At 43.5% G+C, this 20,448-nt stretch overlaps 2 protein-coding genes across 2 annotated transcripts in view; one reads left to right on the top strand and one right to left on the bottom strand.

Moving 5' to 3' along the window:
* LOC117393368 (uncharacterized) overlaps positions 1–11,284 on the bottom strand; it is a 44,249-nt gene extending 32,965 nt beyond the window's left edge. The window contains exons 1-2 of the mRNA XM_033991487.2: positions 11,162–11,284; positions 4,436–4,602 (exon numbers count right to left, since the gene is read on the bottom strand). Coding sequence (XP_033847378.1) covers positions 4,436–4,602; positions 11,162–11,284 — 290 coding nt within the window. The remainder of the gene's footprint in view (positions 1–4,435; positions 4,603–11,161) is intronic.
* The window catches only part of pex11b (peroxisomal biogenesis factor 11 beta), a 217,894-nt gene that overhangs the window by 50,267 nt on the left and 147,179 nt on the right, over positions 1–20,448 (top strand). The gene's annotated exons all lie outside the window — the stretch shown is intronic.

Below are 20,448 nucleotides of genomic sequence, written 5' to 3'. Positions count from 1 at the left end.
GCATTCTATAGACAATAATAGTCTGTGTTCTATAGACAATAATAGTCTGCGTTCTATGGACAATAATAGTCTGCGTTCTATAGACAATAATAGTCTGCGTTCTATAGACAATAACAGTCTGCGTTCTATAGACAATAATAGTCTGCGTTCTATGGACAATAATAGTCTGCGTTCTATAGACAATAATAGTCTGCGTTCTATGGACAATAATAGTCTGCGTTCTATGGACAATAATAGTCTTGTTCTATAGACAATAACAGTCTGCGTTCTATAGACAATAATAGTCTGCGTTCTATAGACAATAATAGTCTTGTTCTATAGACAATAATAGTCTGCGTTCTATAGACAATAATAGTCTTGTTCTATAGACAATAATAGTCTGCGTTCTATAGACAATAATAGTCTGCGTTCTATAGACAATAATAGTCTGCGTTCTATAGACAATAATAGTCTTGTTCTATAGACAATAATAGTCTGCGTTCTATAGACAATAATAGTCTGTGTTCTATAGACAATAATAGTCTGCGTTCTATAGACAATAACAGTCTGCGTTCTATAGACAATAATAGTCTTGTTCTATAGACAATAATAGTCTGCGTTCTATAGACAATAATAGTCTGCGTTCTATAGACAATAATAGTCTTCGTTCTATAGACAATAATAGTCTGCGTTCTATAGACAATAATAGTCTGCGTTCTATAGACAATAATAGTCTGCGTTCTATAGACAATAATAGTCTGCGTTCTATAGACAATAATAGTCTTGTTCTATAGACAATAATAGTCTGCGTTCTATAGACAATAACAGTCTGCGTTCTATAGACAATAACAGTCTGCGTTCTATAGGACAATAATAGTCTGCGTTCTATAGACAATAATAGTCTGCGTTCTATAGACAATAATAGTCTTGTTCTATAGACAATAACAGTCTGCGTTCTATAGACAATAACAGTCTGCGTTCTATAGACAATAATAGTCTGCGTTCTATAGACAATAATAGTCTGCGTTCTATAGACAATAATAGTCTTGCGTTCTATAGACAATAATAGTCTTGTTCTATAGACAATAATAGTCTGCGTTTCTATAGACAATAATAGTCTTGCGTTCTATAGACAATAATAGTCTGCGTTCTATAGACAATAATAGTCTGCGTTCTATAGACAATAATAGTCTGCGTTCTATAGACAATAATAGTCTTGTTCTATAGACAATAATAGTCTGCGTTCTATAGACAATAATCAGTCTGCGTTCTATAGACAATAATAGTCTTGCGTTCTATAGACAATAATAGTCTGCGTTCTATAGACAATAATAGTCTGCGTTCTATAGACAATAATAGTCTGCGTTCTATAGACAATAATAGTCTGCGTTCTATGGACAATAATAGTCTGGTTCTATAGACAATAATAGTCTTCGTTCTATAGACAATAATAGTCTGCGTTCTATAGACAATAATAGTCTGCGTTCTATAGACAATAATAGTCTGCGTTCTATAGACAATAATAGTCTGTGTTCTATAGACAATAATAGTCTGCGTTCTATAGACAATAACAGTCTGCGTTCTATAGACAATAATAGTCTGCGTTCTATAGACAATAATAGTCTTGTTCTATAGACAATAATAGTCTTGTTCTATAGACAATAATAGTCTGCGTTCTATAGACAATAATAGTCTGCGTTCTATAGACAATAATAGTCTGCGTTCTATAGACAATAATAGTCTTGTTCTATAGACAATAATAGTCTGCGTTCTATAGACAATAATAGTCTGCGTTCTATAGACAATAATAGTCTTGTTCTATAGACAATAATAGTCTGCGTTCTATAGACAATAATAGTCTGCGTTCTATAGACAATAATAGTCTGCGTTCTATAGACAATAATAGTCTGCGTTCTATAGACAATAATAGTCTGCGTTCTATAGACAATAACAGTCTGCGTTCTATAGACAATAACAGTCTGCGTTCTATAGACAATAACAGTCTTGTTCTATAGACAATAATAGTCTTGTTCTATAGACAATAACAGTCTGCGTTCTATAGACAATAACAGTCTGCGTTCTATGGACAATAATAGTCTGCGTTCTATAGGCAATAATAGTCTGCGTTCTATAGACAATAATAGTCTTTGTTCTATAGACAATAATAGTCTGCGTTCTATAGACAATAACAGTATGCGTTCTATAGACAATAATAGTCTTGTTCTATAGACAATAACAGTCTGCGTTCTATAGACAATAATAGTCTGCGTTCTATAGACAATAATAGTCTTGTTCTATAGACAATAATAGTCTGCGTTCTATAGACAATAATAGTCTTGTTCTATAGACAATAACAGTCTGCGTTCTATAGACAATAATAGTCTGCGTTCTATGGACAATAATAGTCTTGTTCTATAGACAATAATAGTCTTGTTCTATAGACAATAATAGTCTGCGTTCTATAGACAATAATAGTCTGCGTTCTATAGACAATAATAGTCTGCGTTCTATAGACAATAATAGTCTTGTTCTATAGACAATAATAGTCTGCGTTCTATAGACAATAACAGTCTGCGTTCTATAGACAATAACAGTCTGCGTTCTATAGACAATAACAGTCTTGTTCTATAGACAATAATAGTCTTGTTCTATAGACAATAATAGTCTGCGTTCTATAGACAATAATAGTCTGCGTTCTATGGACAATAATAGTCTGCGTTCTATAGACAATAATAGTCTTGTTCTATAGACAATAATAGTCTGCGTTCTATGGACAATAATAGTCTGCGTTCTATAGACAATAATAGTCTGCGTTCTATAGACAATAATAGTCTTGTTCTATAGACAATAATAGTCTTGTTCTATAGACAATAATAGTCTTGTTCTATAGACAATAATAGTGTGTGTTCTATAGACAATAATAGTCTGCGTTCTATAGACAATAATAGTCTTGTTCTATAGACAATAATAGTCTGCGTTCTATAGACAATAATAGTCTGCGTTCTATAGACAATAATAGTCTTGTTCTATAGACAATAATAGTCTGCATTCTATAGACAATAATAGTCTGTGTTCTAGGACAATAATAGTCTGCGTTCTATGGACAATAATAGTCTGCGTTCTATAGACAATAATAGTCTGCGTTCTATGGACAATAATAGTCTGCGTTCTATAGACAATAACAGTCTGCGTTCTATAGACAATAATAGTCTGTGTTCTAGGACAATAATAGTCTGCGTTCTATAGACAATAACAGTCTGCGTTCTATAGACAATAATAGTCTGTGTTCTAGGACAATAATAGTCTGCGTTCTATGGACAATAATAGTCTGCGTTCTATAGACAATAATAGTCTGCGTTCTATGGACAATAATAGTCTGCGTTCTATAGACAATAACAGTCTGCGTTCTATAGACAATAATAGTCTGTGTTCTAGGACAATAATAGTCTTGTTCTATAGACAATAATAGTCTGCGTTCTATGGACAATAATAGTCTGCGTTCTATAGACAATAATAGTCTGCGTTCTATGGACAATAATAGTCTGCGTTCTATGGACAATAACAGTCTGCGTTCTATAGACAATAATAGTCTGCGTTATATGGACAATAATAGTCTGTTCTATGGACAATAACAGTCTGCGTTCTATGGACAATAACAGTCTGCGTTCTATAGACAATAATAGTCTGCGTTCTATGGACAATAATAGTCTGCGTTCTATAGACAATAATAGTCTGCGTTCTATAGACAATAATAGTCTGTGTTCTATAGACAATAATAGTCTGTTCTATGGACAATAATAGTCTGTGTTCTAGGACAATAATAGTCTGCGTTCTATGGACAATAATAGTCTGCGTTCTATGGACAATAATAGTCTGTGTTCTAGGACAATAATAGTCTGTGTTCTAGGACAATAATAGTCTGCGTTCTATGGACAATAATAGTCTGTGTTCTAGGACAATAATAGTCTGTGTTCTAGGACAATAATAGTCTGCGTTCTATGGACAATAATAGTGCGTGTTCTATGGACAATAATAGTCTTGTTCTGTGAAGTTGCGTGATCTACGGAACAGTTCCACTCCGCGTGTTCTTCTGTGGGACACGGTGTGCGGTCACGGGCAGGTCTCATGTTCCTTAAAGCGGCCCGTCCTGCCGTGACTTTCCCACTTGAACGCTTTTACATCGGTGAGTGGGTTTGGTGCAGCCGCATAGGACATGGCACATCCTCTCGAGTCTGTACCGTCACAGTCCTCACCCGGCACATGGCTCCGTGCACAGGAGCTGTTGTGCTGAATCACTGCGGTACCGGAGCATCCATCTTTAGTGCAGTGTGCTGCAGTGCGCACCAGCTCCGAGCGGGAGCTGTCCTGTCATGCAGTATGTCTTGACATGCAGTTTGTCCTGACATGCAGTGAGAGGTTTGAAGTTTCCGTGCGTGCCGTGGCTGTGGGCTCTTACCTGGACCGAGCAGTGGTCAGCCGTATGTCCGTATGTCCTTGTCCTTGGACCTCGAATGCCGGTGATGTGATGGTGCGATGGCAGGGTGTGTTCAGACGCTCATGGCGCTGCTGCAGCGGCTGCTGTCTCAGGACTTCTTCAAAGTTACCTAGAGGCGGTGCAGCCCACTGCGGACACGCGAGTGAGCGCTCTGACGGTCACTGAGAGGACTGAAGCTTATAAGGAACAAACCTAAGAGGAGCACGTAAATGTCTTAAACAAACTCACAGCCTCAGCGCCACAGAACAGCCGTTCAGCCTCATTGTTTTGTTTTTTTAATTTTTTAATTTTTATTTCTGTTTTTATTTATTTATTTATTTATTTATTTATTTATTTATTTATTTATTTGTTTGTTTGAAGGGACAGTGTGCAAAAAATAAAAAATAAAAACATTAATAGATGCTTTTCACCAGATTATAGCCGAAGCTAATTTCCATCTGTAGTCCCTGAACAGGTGAAAAATACAATACAATATAAAATTTAAGCAATATAATACAATACAGGAACTAAAGTGCAGAACATAAACAATACAATATAAAATATATGCAATATAATACAGTACAGGAGCTAAAGTGCAGGACATAAACAACAGATATCAGAATAAATACAGTGTAGTCGCTATCAGATGATACCCACGAGGGCAGCATCTGATAGCTCTGTACCTTATTGGTATTGTGAATGTAAACAAGACAGTAATATGACACTCAAACAGTACAATAACACTCATGACTGATTTGGTATTCTAGTGTCCATCAGATGGTGCCCACGAGGGTAACATCTGATGGCCGAATACCCGTCTGGTATAATTAGTGTGAGCAGGACTGATGGTCAAGAAGACAGTTTTTGACAGCCCCTGAAAAGCTGTGATAATCTGCTATGTTCTTAAGATTTTCTGGAAGCCCGTTCCATTCCTTGATGAAAGAGAAGGCAGATTGAGAGAAAGTGTACTTTCTTGTAGGAACATTGCAGTCACCCCTAGACACGGACCTTAACACTCTGCTTGTTAGTTGAGAGCGAGGCTGTACATAGGTCTTTAGTGGGGGTGGGGCAGCATCAGGCAAGATTTTATGTACCAGGCGAATATCAGAGAACCTGATCATTAACAGACCTGCTACATTAACAGAAATGCTTATAAATGTACACCTTTCAAGTACACCAAAAGGCCTAAATAGCCTAAACTAATAACTTGAAAGTGACATTAATGAGCCTAATCGGCTTCTATTATTGAACACACAATTCACAATTCCCCATTTTGCTTGTGACCATGATCGTTGGAATTGCTTATATATGGATAAGGATATATATGTATACATTACATCAGAGATTTGACCTATAACATGCCTGAATATGCAAGGCTCATCGTAAAAATTGTTTTCCAAATGCATTAATTAAATAAATAATTCATTTATAAAATTTCGGTTAAATAAACAGCAGAAAAACTCACATTCAGTTTTATTAAGTGCCAAAAAAATCAACAACTTGCTGAAAAGTTAAAATGAACAATGTTTACCCTTACCTATTTTAATATAATTTGGTCCCTGAAGGGCCCTGTGTGGCCCCATAGTTTGCACATGTCTGTTATAGCCTTATTACAGCCCGAGCATGAATAATTGCCCTATTGTTAGTGTACAATTTTGGGAAAAATGGCACAAATCAAGTGGTAAACAACAATGTATAGAAAACTAAGTGGTAGCAAAAAATTGAGTTCAGTAAACTCTAATTTTGACCCTGAGAACAAATAATAAAAGATGGCTCAGTAGTGCTACCTCAAAAATATATTTATATTGCACCAATGGGAAAAAATTATAATTTGGCCCTGCCCTAAACCCTAAGGGAAGTCCGCCATATTGGATCAAACTCACAAAATCAAAATCACACATCGTCTGTGTTATCCCTCAGTCGTCCAGGTCTGATCCATAGCAAAAGATGAAATTTAAATCTGTCATGAGGCATGTATCTCTGCTCCTGTTCTGCCTCCCTGTGTGCTCTTCCCCCTCCCTCACCTGCCTGAACCTGGAGCTGGGCGGAACTCTCGGCTCCTCCCGCGCGCACCTGTGTCCCATCAGGGCATCACCACCTGCCGTGGATAAGAGGAGCGGGGAGAAGACACTCAGTGCCAGACCGTCCACGTGTCAATGTATTTGCCTCAGCCTAGCTCTGTATTTGTGTTGCCTGTCCGCCCGTTACTGACTGGATTTCTGCTACCTTCCACATTCCTGCTCTCGCTCGTCCCTGCTCCTGCCTCCGCGCTCCAGCTCCGGTACAGTCCTCCTCACTGCCTTTCCTCCTCTCCCGTCTTGGCCTCCGGCTTGCTTTCCGTCTCCGGCCCTGTCTCCCGCTTTCTGGACTATCCCTGCTGGGTCTTCCCTGGTCCTGTTCCTGGTCCTGTCGTGCTCCGGCCCTGGCTGTCTTCGTGCCCACTCTGGACATCTCTGTCTGGCTTGCTCTGGTCTCATCCTGTTCCTGTCCTCGTCTCGGTCCTGGTTTCCCGTCCTGCTCAGCACCACTCCCGTCTGGTTCGCCTCCCGCTCCCTGTGTGTGTGTGTTACATGAACTATTAAGACTGAACTTTCACTACCTGTAAATAAAACACTGTAAACCTGTCCCGAGTCCTGCACGTCTTTGGTCCGCTACACCCACCCGTTATGACAATCTGTCAACTGGACAAAAGACGTTTGGCTGCTCATCCAAGTCACTTCTTCAGTTCTGGTCAGATTGCTGGTGGACACTGCCTTATATCTATCTGAAGGGAGGAGCTAGCTACACTGAAACAGTAAACAGCTATTGTCTCCAGTTTCAGCCTTAAATGGCCCCCTATTGTTCTCTTTTGTTCCTGTTAGTTTTGGGTCTGAGGATGGAATCAAAGATTTATGAGAGGTTATTTCTCAGGCCCCTATTCCTGTTTAAGGAAGGATTGCCTTTCCTAACAAAATTAGGTTATTTAACTCCCCTCTCAAACCATTTCTTTTCAGATCTTTGCAAAAGAAACCCAACATGCCAGTGAGCGATATCAAAAATTAAAATTCGATGAGCTCTCCAACAGACTCCAAATTAAGGCAGCATCATCAGGATATGTTTTTTTTTTTTTTGATAATCTGGACATAATAATATGTGATATATCCTTTAATCTTTACAAGGCTCTCCAGTGCCACCTGCAATGTTAGAATGGGATGGAAGAATTTAGTTTGTCATAGACAAATAAAATTTGGTACACAGACCCTTGATATCATTCTGAACAAAAATGCCAATGAAGACCACACCCTTGATTTTGAATCAAAATATGCAGATGGCCAAAATCTAGACCTCGTACTAGGGTTTTTATCTCACAGACCTGAGCTAGCAATATCAAGACATATCCGGGATCAAAAGTTGTTTATATAAATTTCACGGTGTGGTCATGTGCTCTTAATGAAGCGGCCATATTGACAACATTTGGTTAACTAGAGACACATCTATGTATATATTTGAAGGCACACCTGAAACACACTGCTTCCTGCAGAACATCATGGGAAAGTCAAAAGGAATCAGCCATGATAGAGAAAGGAAGAGAACTGTGGACTTGCACAAGTCTGGTTGGGTGCAATTTCCAGATGCCTGGAGGTGCCACATTCAACTATTATTATTATGGGTCTTCCAAATGGCCCAAAGCATACTGCCAAACTGGTTACAAAATGGCTTATGGATAACAAAGTCAGTGTTTTGGGGTGGCCATCAGAAAGCACTGAACTCAATCCTATTGAAAATTTAGAGGCAGACCTGAAAAGGCATGTGCAAGGTGATCTACAAACTTGGCTTAGCTACACCAACACCTTCCAGGAAAAATTGGCATCATCGACCAGACATCTCAGTCAAGAAAAGTGCAGTATTATATTTTTATATTTAATAAATCTCATCCTCACCCTCCGCGGGTGGTCTTATCTTTTTCCACCCTCGGGACCTCTACCAGAGGCGTGGGAGCTTGAGGGTTCTGTGCAGTATCTTTTCTGTTCCTAGTACTGCACTTGTCTGGACTGAGATGTCTGAAGTTTTTCCTGGGATCTGCTGTAGCCACTACTCCAATCTGGGGGTTACTGCCCCGGGTGCTCTGATGACCATGGGTACCACTAATTCATGTACCATTTTCAGATAAGATAAGATATGCCTTTATTAGTCCCACAGTGGGGAAATTCCAGTATTGCACCACACAGTTAAAGAACAGAAGGAAAATGGTACATGCAATAAAACAAGATAATAGATAAATATCTTAAGATAATTTAAAAAATAGACTTAAAAATAAACTAAAAATAGACTCTAATATAACATCTCTGTAAAGTGACTTGAGTATTGCACATAGGTGTGGTTGAATGACACATGTTCAGTGTTAACAGTGTTCATTGTACAGTCTGACAGCAGCAGGAAGGAAAGACCTGTGAAACCTCTCCTTCACACAGCGAGGGTGAATCAGTCTGTCACTGAAGCTGCTCTCCAGGGCAGACAGAGCGTCCTGCAAGGGGTGAGATTCATGGCCCAGCATAGAAATGACCTTAGCCAGGACCCTCCTGTCCCCCACCTCCAGAGGACAGGCCAGGACGGAGCTGGACATCTTGATGACCTTGTCCAGCTTCTTCCTCTCCCTCTCTGTGATGCTGCTGTTCCAGCAGACCACACCGTACAGGATGGCTGATGCCACCACAGAGTCACAGAAGGTCTTCAGGAGTGGCCCTCTCACTCCAAAAGACCTGAGTCTCCTCAGGAGATAGAGCCTGCTCTGGTCCTTCCTGTACAGTGCATCTGTATTGTGAGTCAAGTCCAGTTTGTTGTTCAGATGAACACCCAGGTACTTGTATGAGTCCACTCTCTCAATGTCCCTTCCCTGGATGTTCACTGAGGGGGCAGTAGAGTGGCGTCTGCAGAAGTCCACCACCATCTCCTTGGTTTTCTCTGCATTGATGATGAGGTGGTGTGTCTGAAGTCTGCAGTGTAAAGGGTCTGTTCTTTAACTGCGGTGCAATATTGGAATTTCCCCACTGTGGAACCAATAAAGGCATATCTTATCTTAATGCCTTCACCTTCCAGGCCTTCTCCAGCTCTCCTTTAAGGCCCTGGTATTTCTCTAGTTTCTCGTGTTCCTTTTTCCTGATGTTCCCATCACTTGGTACTGCGATGTCCACCACAACGGCTTTGCTCTGTTGTTTATCCAACACCACAATGTCCAGTTGGTTCGCCATCACCATTCTATCAGTCAGTATCTGGAAGTCTCAAGATCTTTGCTCGATCATTCTCCACTGTTTCCCACTTTGACTTTGGATTCTACTGCTCAAGGCCTGCTACTGTGCAGCCAGGATGAGTGCCTCTGTGCTGTCCTTCAGACCAGCTCTCTCAAACCATTGGTACATCCCATGTCGGGGCTTATCCTCCCATGATGGTACTCCAGCAACTCTTTCTATTCCTTCGTTGAGCATGTCATCTGTTGGGGCCTTGTCCTTAATGTACTTATCGATCTCGGATGTTTCATGCTGGTGTAGCCCATGTGGTCTTTATGGGGTTTTTTTTATTTCACCAAAATCACATTTTATTTACTGTTTAAATTGTACTTAAGTTGATTGTGGCCTGTTTTTGTCGGAGGCTTTTATTTTGGCGCTGCCTTGTACTTCCTGCGGGGTCTCGCGGTTCCCCTCAGTTGCTGTGAGGAGAGCAGAAGGGAGGTAAGCGGTGGATTTGTTCCCGGGTTTAGTGTGAAATAGTTCATAGAAAGTTCATGAGAGTACCATTTTTGTTTTTATTTCTAAGTTGTAAGGCCTTTGCCATTATTCCTGTTGTTGAGATATGTGTGAAACAGCATGTTATATGCGGATACAGCACCTAGGAAAAGTATGGCTAGCGAGTGAAATTGTGTTAGCAAGTGCAATCTCACACGTGTCTGTGGTACTTTCTTTCTGTAGACGTGCGGGATTGCTGGACCTGGACTGTGCTGTATTATAATTTTGATGTGTTTCACACAGGTATGTGAATGTTATTTTTGTATATCAATTTATACTGTAGTTTCATTTTTACCATTAATTTCATTTTGTAATTAGTTAATTATAAAATAGAGTTGCTGTGAGGAGAGCAGAGGGGAGACGTGCGGGATTGCTGGACCGTGCTGTATTATAATTTTGATGTGTTTCACACAGGTGTATAATAAATCCCTCCCCGAACGGCAAACCCCTGTGTGTGGCTCAGTTTGTCCACCCAACACAACGCAGAAGGCATTAGCCGGTCAGCCTAGACCGGCCGGTCACACTGAACAATGGCTCACACTCTCACTAGTCCTCGGCCTCCCTCCTTACGGCTTGGGTACAGTCTCAGGGTGCTGGGTTTGGGATGGAACCCTCCATGAATGGTCAGAAGTTTTCATGTCTTAGTGTCTGTGGTCTGTAGCTCCTCCATTGGCTAACTTATGATTCCGATTCCCCTGGCATCTTTGCGGATGCCCTTCTGTGTTTGTGCTCATGTATTGCTCCATGTGCCCACTTATCTTAGCTGCAATGATGTGTGACATAAGCTTCCATGTTGTGGAGAGACAGGTTATTGGCCGATAGTAGGATGGGACTGCACACTTTGAGGGATCCATCTGGATGCGGATCATACGCCCTTTGGTTAGCCATTCAGGGGGAGTTCCATCCCTTAGCAACTGGATTCTGTTTAGGGAGGTTAGTGGTCTTCTACCGTAGCCACCAGCCACTCTGCATTGCTCTTATGTGATGTCTCCTTCTTCCATGTGCCACCTGCGGGAGGATCTGTAAGGACCCAGTGCATAGAGATCTGGGTGGCAGTCAAAGGTGGGGGCATTGACGACCGGATCTCTGGACATGGAGACCTCGTTGGGGGGGGGGGGGCCTGAGCTGTGTGTGAGGTTGAGCATTACCGACGAGATATAGTCGGCCTCACCTCCATGTACAGCTTGGGCTCTGTGGGCTCGCTTATTGCTCCACAGCTCAGCCGTCACGTGTTGGAGTTGAACCCACTACGGAGAGGTTTGCATCCCTGCGCCTTCAGGTTGGGGACAGGTCTCTCAATGTTGTGTCAGCCTATGGGTCAAACAGCAGTGCAGACTACCCGGCCTTCTTAGAGTTGCTGGGAGGGGTACTAGAAAAGGCATCGACCGGGGACTCAGTTGTTCTATTGGGGGACTTCAATGCCCATGTGGGCAATGACAGTGACACCTGAAGAAGGGTGTTCAGAAAGAACGGCCTCCCTGATCTGATCTCGAGTGGTGTTCTGTTATTGGACTTCTGTGCTAGTCACAGTTTGTCCATAACGATCATGTTCAGTACACGTGGCACAATGTAGGACAGAGTGCGATGATCAACTCTGTTGCCGTGTCATCTGACCTTCGGCTGCGTGTCTTGGACACTCAGGTGAAGAGAAGAGCAGAGCTGTCAACCGATCACCACCTAGTGGTGAGTTGGATCCATTGGTGGGAGAGGAAGCTGGACAGACCTGGCAGACTCAAGCATAACGAGAGGATCTATTGGAAACTTCTGGTGGAGCCCTCTGTTAGGGGGCTTCTCCCACATCCTGGGGGAGATTGGGTATATGGAGTCTGAGTGGGCCATGTCCTTCGCCTCCATTGTCGATGCAGCTGCTCGTAGCTCCTGAGGCAGCTGACGAGTACCGGCTGGCCAAGCGTGCTACAGCTCCTGCAGTCGCAACTCGGGATTGGGATGATTTCGGGGAGGCCACGGAGGAGGACTATCGGGCGGCCTCAAAGAGATTCTGGCAAACTATCCGATGCCTCAGGAGGGGGAAATGGTGCTTCACCAACACTTTTTACAGCACAGGTGGAGAGCTGCTGACCTGGACTGGGGGCATTGTGAGGTGGTGGAAGGAATACTTTGAAGATCTCCTCAATCCCACTGTCATGTCTTCGATGGATAAAGCAGAGACTGGAGACTCGGAGGCAGACTCGTCTATCAGGCTGGTAGAAGTCACTGAGGCGGTTGGCAAGCTCCTCAATGGCAAGGCTCCAGGGGTGGACAAGATCCGTCCCAAGTACCTTAAGTATCTGGATGTTGTGGGACTGTCTTGGCTCGCACGTTTCTGCAACATCGCGTGGCGTTCAGGGACAGTACCACTGGACTGGCAGACTGGGGTGGTGGTCCTTCTGTATACGAAGGGGGACCGAAGGGTGTGTTCCAATTACAGGGGAATCACACTCCTCAGCCTTCCCGGTAAGGTCTATTCCAGGGTACTGGAGAGGAGAATCCGATCAATAGTCGAACCTCGGATTCAGGAGGAGCAGTGTGCTTTTCATCCCAGTCACGGAACACTGGACCAGCTCTATACTCTCCATCGGGTCCTCGAGGGTTCATGGGAGTTTGCCCAACCAGTCCACATGTGTTTGGTGGATTGGGTGAACGCACTTGACCTTGTCCCACCTGGTGTCCTTTGGGGGTGCTCTGGGAGCATGGGGTCCGGGGCCCTTTGCTAAGAGCTGTCTGGTCCCTGTATGACCGGAGCAGGAGCTGTGTTCGCTTTGTCAGCAGTAAGTCAGACATGTTTCCCAGTGCATGTTGGACTCCACCAGGACTGCCCTTTGTCACCGGTTCCATTCACTGTATTTATGGATAGAATTTCTAGGCGCATGTAATCCGCACTTCCTAAAATCTTTTATTGTGGATGCCACTTCCTGTGCTGCGGTCCCCTCTGCCTTTAAGTTGCGAGGTCACGGAGGTCACTTCCCTGTCTCCTCCTCCGCTCCTCACTGTGGCTGTGGCATGCTCAGGTTGGCGTCTTGGACAAAACGCGATCTCCAAACTTTCCACTTCTCAACGGTGAGTTATTGTGCACATCGGCGTTTTTACTTTGAGATTAGCGGTCGCATTTATGTTGTTTACATAACACTCATCGTTTTGTTTTGTTAGTCTCGCTACCGCTCGCATTCCAAACTCCCTAGAGCCTCGTGTATACTAGCGACGTTTACTAGCGCTTGGAGTTTCTTAAAACATTGCTCATTTTGAATTAATTATAGAACTAACTTAAGTTTTGGTAAAGCCGAATTGTAAATAATAATAAATTTACCAGGAGCATTGTTTTATATTGCATTTCTAACTAAATTTTGTCCACTTTTTATAATGTTTTGTGTGAACGCTAACTCAGCTATACATTTCCGTTTTGTTTTGACTGTAGCTACAATTATTTTGATTGGTTGCGCAACTTTAATGTAATCTAAGAATCTGCTTAATTATTGAGTTCTGATTTGATTAATTCTTGAATATATGAGAAAAGTGCACTTATTTGTTTAAAGAACTACATATTTTGATTGTGTTTAATAGCCTTAAAGGGTATATATTGATGAAATGTATTATCTCTACTGTTAACGTAGACGGTTTTGTTTATCATGTAAATGTTAATTTATTATTTTGACCTTTTTATAGGTCAGGTTTTTTTTCCGGGGACTATAACCAGAAATAACATCTTGATGGCGAGCTACCCAGATATGTGGTAGGACAAACCAATTCACTCATCCTACTGCTGATTTACCCTCCTGGAATCTATCATTTTATGCTTGAACTCTGGACCAAAATTGGAACATTGAACTCTCGAACTTTGGGAACTCTTGAACTTTGACATAAAGTCATAAAACCACACATTGAACTATTGCACCTACCCACACTACACACTCACTGTATTACTCTTATTTTATACATTTCAATACACTTTTGCTTTAAAAATTGAATATTGGTGTTCGTGTTTTATTTACACCCCAGGCTCCAAAAAGAACCAATCTTCTGATACTACCAGTAGTAATTGTACTTTACTCACCGAGGTCGCTGTCAAACTCCTAGCCTACAAGCGTTACAGTGTGGCGAGCTAGCCAGGAGCCTGGTTGTGTGAATAATCATTGTTGGTCTTTAATTTACCGTAAATTGGTTTTGTGTTTATTAAAAAGGGTTGAAAATGGATTTCATTTCAAAATCAGGGGTTAATGTTGCAAACTCTGTTTTTGTTGTGGGTGTAACCAATACACAAGCAGATGATGAAGTCATTGATTATTTACGTTCTTATGGTGATATAAAAATGGCATTTACTGTTACAGATACTGATAGTCCATACTATAAAAACCTGATTGTTGAGTTCAAAACTGCGTCAGCTTTTGCTACGTTAAAACCAATCTTGCCATATACATTCACATCACAAAATATTGCGGACTACAAATGTCAAATAAATTGTCTTCCGGAGGAGTTTGATGCCACAGTCACAGGGAGGAGCCCTCCCACTGACTACCTCCAGGAGCTAAAACGCATTGCCCAGCAAACTGGAAAGCCTTTTGAAGAAATCTTGAAGGGAGCCATGAACCAGATAAGTGAGCATTTGGCAGCATCTGGAGGAGGAGATGAAGAAGAAGATGATGACGAAAATGAGGATGATGAAGAGGATGAGGATGGAGAGAATGAACAAGAGGAGATAAAAGTTAACATGCATTCAACATTGCCTGGACTTAACACGCTATTATCCTCACAAGTGCCTAAATCTTCCTCCATTGGCCCACTAGGGGGCGCACCTTCACATCATCCCAATGGCTCTGCCTCTCTGGGACCAAGGGTGTCACTCACTGGGCATGACCTGAACCCCCCTGAAATACAGCGAGTGGTTGTGGAGCACATTGTGAGAAAAGATGACATCAGTGTTCAATCTCTGTCCCCACTTCGGCTCCGTACATTTTCTGGAAGAAGCCCGAAACCCAGCAATGAGGCAGACTATGATTCCTGGCGTTCCCATATTGAACTCCTGCGTGCTGATCCCAACTTGTCGCAGCTGCATGTCACAAGGCGAATCCTGGAAAGTTTACTCCCCCCAGCTGCAGATCTTGTTAAAGGTTTGGGACCCAATTCATTGCCCACCATGTTTATTCAAGTATTGGATTCAGCTTTTGCCACGGTTCAAGATGGAGAAGAGCTCTTTGCACAGTTCCTCAACACACTTCAAGATCATGGAGAGCGACCGTCATCCTACTTGCAAAGGCTGCAACTGACACTGAACACGGTAGTGACACGTGGCGGAATCCCAGCGGCAGACAATGACAAACATCTATTAAAGCAGTTTTGTAGAGGATGTTGGGATAATGCTGTTATCACCAAGCTACAGTTGGAACAGAGACGAGACAATCCACCTACCTTCTCAGAGCTTTTATTTCTGCTCCGTACTGAAGAGGACAGGCAATTGGCCAAAGAGTCTCTAATGAAAAAACATATTTCATCTTCAAAACACCGTGCCAACCTGCAGTCTCAAAGTGCCTGTTCCTGCTCCTGCGACCATCCAAACATGAACATAATAGAAGATCTCAAGAAACAAATGATAAAACTGCAAAGCCAGATGTCTGCCCTATTGACCAAGAAAGCAGCTCCTGCCACCACAGATTACCGACAGAGCCAGCAGAAGCCAAAAGCACAGGGTTCCAGTAAGCCCAAGCCATGGTTTTGTTTTAAATGTGGCGAAGATGGACATATTGCCCCTGCATGCACAAATACCGCCAATCCCAGCCTTGTTGACACTAAACGCCGACAACTAAGACAAAAGCAGCAGTCATGGGAAGCCAAGGGTCAAAAACCGTTAAACTAGATGCAGCTTCTTCTGGGGGACGGGCGGAAGCTGCCATAAATCATTGTCCCATGAATCAGTATTCCCTGCCACACCATCCACTGCCCAAAGGTCTAATTGGGACACGGAGTACTGGTCAAGTCAAGATCAAAGATTCAGATTTTCACTGCCTGTTTGATACTGGATCTCAGGTCACTACAGTCACCCACTCCTTCTATAACGCATATCTCTCTGACCATGAAATCAAGTCACTCACTACCCTGCTGGAAGTGGAAGGAGCCAATGGACAGGCTGTTCCATACTTGGGATATGTTGAGATGAATATTACATTCCCCGCTGAGTTTCTGGGAGAGACATTGGACGTGGACACTTTGGCATTGGTGGTGCCCGATCTGAAATCATCACAGCCCTCGGTCCTCATTGGAACGAACACACTGGATGTGGTGTATGACAAGCACTCCCAGATAAACTCCCCTGCATTCAATACAGCACCCTATGGCTACAAAGCAGTGGTAAAGGTCCTGGCACTTCGACACAAGCTATCAAGTGACGACCATCATGGCATTGTAAAGCTGCAGACAAACTGTCCTCAGACCATCCCGGCTGGACAAACAGTTGTTCTGGATGCCTTAGCCATCGCTCCAGCCCTGCACAGTGAAAAAGCCGTTATAGTCCAGCATCCAACATCTTTTTCCCTGCCTGGTGGCTTGCTGATAAAGTCCTGTCTGGTCGATCTTCCTCCACTCCATCCCTGTTATCTGCCAGTAATTGTGAGAAATGAGTCTGACCATGATATCATCATGCCAGTTCGAGCTGCCATTGCAGAGTTGAGTGCATTTCAGTCAGTCCTTCACAAAGAGCAGAGCGCCCATCAGCCTAAGCAGCCACTACAGTCTCAAGAGCAATCGGAGTTAAAGCTAAATTACAACTTTGCCGATTCACCCATCTCGCCAGAGTGGAAGCAACGGATCATTGCCAAGCTGAACAGCATCCCTGAAGTCTTTGCCAAGAATGATCTTGATTTTGGTTGTACCAATAAAGTCCGTCACCAAATCAAGCTCTCAGATCCAACACCCTTTAAGCAAAGACCAAGACCTATCCACCCACAAGACCTGGATGCTGTCAGACAACATCTTCAAGAGCTTCTGGAATCTGGTGTAATACGAGAATCGGACTCACCATTTGCCTCACCCATAGTTGTGGTGCGCAAGAAGAATGGCAGCGTGAGACTCTGTATAGATTATAGAAAACTCAATGCTCAGACTATCAAAGACGCATATGCTCTGCCAAAGCTGGAAGACACATTCACTGCACTCTCTGGGTCTCAGTGGTTTTCGGTCCTAGATTTGAAGTCTGGCTATTATCAAATAGAGATGGAGGAGGCAGACAAATGCAAGACCGCTTTCGTGTGCCCGGTAGGATTCTGGGAGTTTAACCGCATGCCGCAGGGAGTCACAAATGCGCCAAGTACCTTTCAGCGCTTGATGGAGAAGTGCATGGGTGATCTGAATTTGAAAGAGGCACTCGTTTTCATCGACGACTTGATTGTGTTTGCCTCTACCTTGGAAGAGCACGAAGAGAGGCTGATGAAGGTACTGCGTCGACTGAGAGAATTTGGCCTCAAATTGTCTGTGGAGAAATGTGTGTTTTTCCAAACGTCAGTACGGTATCTTGGGCATGTGGTGTCGCAGAATGGAGTTGAGACGGATCCTGACAAGATAGCCACATTAACATCCTGGCCGGTACCCAAGAATCTCAAGGACTTGCGGTCATTCCTTGGATTTGCTGGTTATTACCGACGGTTCGTCAAAGACTACTCGTCTATTGTCAAGCCACTGAATCAGCTGACTTCAGGCTATCCACCAAACCAGAAAAAATGCAAAGCGTCGATAAAGCCACAAGACTACATGAATCCAAAAGAGCCTTTCGGGGGGCGCTGGACTACTGTATGCCAAAACGCCTTTGAGACAATCATTGAAAAGCTCACTTCAGCTCCTGTCCTTGCCTTTGCCGATCCCAGTAAACCATATATCCTACATACAGATGCCAGCTGTACAGGATTAGGGGCTGTACTATATCAAGAACAGGAAGGCAAGAACCGAGTGGTCGCGTATGCAAGCAGAGGTCTGTCCCGAAGTGAATCCAGGTACGCTGCACATAAGTTGGAATTTCTCGCCCTCAAGTGGGCAGTGACTGAAAAGTTTAGTGACTATTTGTATGGCACCCATTTCACGGTGGTCACTGATAGTAACCCCCTGACCTACCTATTGACCTCTGCAAAGCTAGATGCAACAAGTTATCGATGGCTCTCCGCTCTGTCCACCTACACATTTAAGATCATCTACAGAGCAGGCAAGTACAATGCAGATGCGGATGGTCTTTCTCGCCGACCACATGCTGAGTTTCCAGATGACCACTTGTCCCAGAAGGAGCGTGAGCGGATTTTTAGATTCACCCAACAGCACCTCGACGACTCCATGTCTGTTTGTATCGACCAGCACGTTGTCCATGCCATTTGTGACCGACAGCTTGTATACAGTTCCAATGCCGTCAACCATGTTGCTGCTCTAGTCCAGACCCTTTCCACTGCTCAAGACAGTCTGCCAGACAGTTTTATTGATGACTTGCAATTTGCCTCACCTGTCATCCCTGTGTTCACCTCTGCCGACATCGCAGCTAAGCAGCGGACCGACCCAATTATACAGCATGTCATTGCACAGCTGGAAAAAGGAGAGACTCCACCTACCTCCCTACGAGCTGAGCTTCCAGACCTACCTTTACTCTTGCGAGAACTGACAAAAATGGAGCTCCACAACAATGTTCTTGTGAGGAGAAGACAGATTGGAAGTGAGGCAACCTATCAGCTCGTGCTACCTCAAGAATGTCGGTCTGAAGTCCTCAAGCAGCTGCATGATCACATGGGACATCTGGGCATTGAGAGAACACTTGATCTTGCCAGATCCCGATTTTACTGGCCTCGCATGTCTGCAGATATTCAGAACAAGATTAAGACCTGTGAAAGATGTGTAAAGCGGAAAGCTCAACCCGAAAAAGCAGCACCACTGGTCAATATAAAGACAACACGACCCTTGGAACTTGTATGCATGGACTTCCTATCACTAGAGCCAGATCGCACCAAAACTAAAGATGTACTTGTAATTACTGACCACTTCACCAAGTACGCCGTCGCTGTCCCAACACCCAATCAAAAAGCTAAGACTGTTGCTAAATGTTTGTGGGACAATTTCCTAGTGCATTATGGGATTCCCGAGAAGCTGCATAGTGATCAAGGACCTGACTTTGAGTCTCGGACTATTAAAGAACTATGCGAGATGACTGGCATCAGCAAGATACGCACCACCCCTTACCATCCTCGTGGAAATCCTGTAGAGCGCTTTAATCGCACACTTTTAGACATGTTGGGTACTCTGAGAGAAGAAGACAAGACACACTGGAGAGACTTTGTGAAACCATTAGTGCACGCCTATAATTGTACTCGGAGTGACGTTACTGGCTTCTCCCCGTATGAACTCATGTTTGGACGCCAGCCGCGCCTACCAGTAGATTTGGCATTTGGCCTGCCGTTGGGGAGGAAGAGTCGAGGCACACATTCCCAGTACGTTGAGCAGCTCAAAGCCCACCTTGAAGAGAGCTACAGAATAGCTGCTGAAAATTCAAAACGGGTGATGCAGAGAAACAAATCAAGATTTGACAAGAATATCATACCTTCGGAGCTGTCAGTGGGTGATCGTGTACTGGTGAAAAATGTGCGGATACGAGGGAAGCACAAGCTTGCAGACCGATGGGAGTCGGAAATATACATTGTGATCAAGAGGGCTGGCAATCTTCCCGTTTACACCGTCAAACCTGAGACTAAGGATCGTCCCATCCGGACTCTGCATAGAGACCTTCTCCTACCTTGTGGCTTTCTATCTGCTCCAGTGAACCCAGTTAAGAAGAAAATGACTCACTTATCAACTCCAGAATTCTCAGACATGGGACATCTTCCTGAAAATAACAATGATGAAACCCTGTCAGAAGATGAACTGATAACTTCTGGTTTCTTTCCGTCCATCTCAGAGCCCATCAGATACACTTCTGTGATTGACTTACCTGCGTCAAGACCACCTGCGTCTTCAGTCTCACCTGTGATCCAGCCTGGCCAGCAATCACGGTTAGATATGAAAGGAAATGTCAGATCTGAAGTCGAACATGAGATGACTGATCAGAAACAAGAACTAGATCTACCCGAAACCGACCTATCTGACTCTGAACCTGCTGCAGCCCTGGCACCTGAAGAAAGCGTCCTTTCTGACCCTGAATTGTCAAGTCCCGAGGCTGACCCTGAATTGTCAAGTCCCGAGGCTGACCCTGAATTGTCAAGTCCCGAGGCTGACCCTGAATTGTCAAGT

Source organism: Periophthalmus magnuspinnatus, chromosome 11, assembly GCF_009829125.3.
Source record: "Periophthalmus magnuspinnatus isolate fPerMag1 chromosome 11, fPerMag1.2.pri, whole genome shotgun sequence".
Lineage (NCBI taxonomy): Eukaryota > Metazoa > Chordata > Actinopteri > Gobiiformes > Gobiidae > Periophthalmus > Periophthalmus magnuspinnatus.
This window is presented reverse-complemented; position numbering and strand designations above follow the sequence as displayed.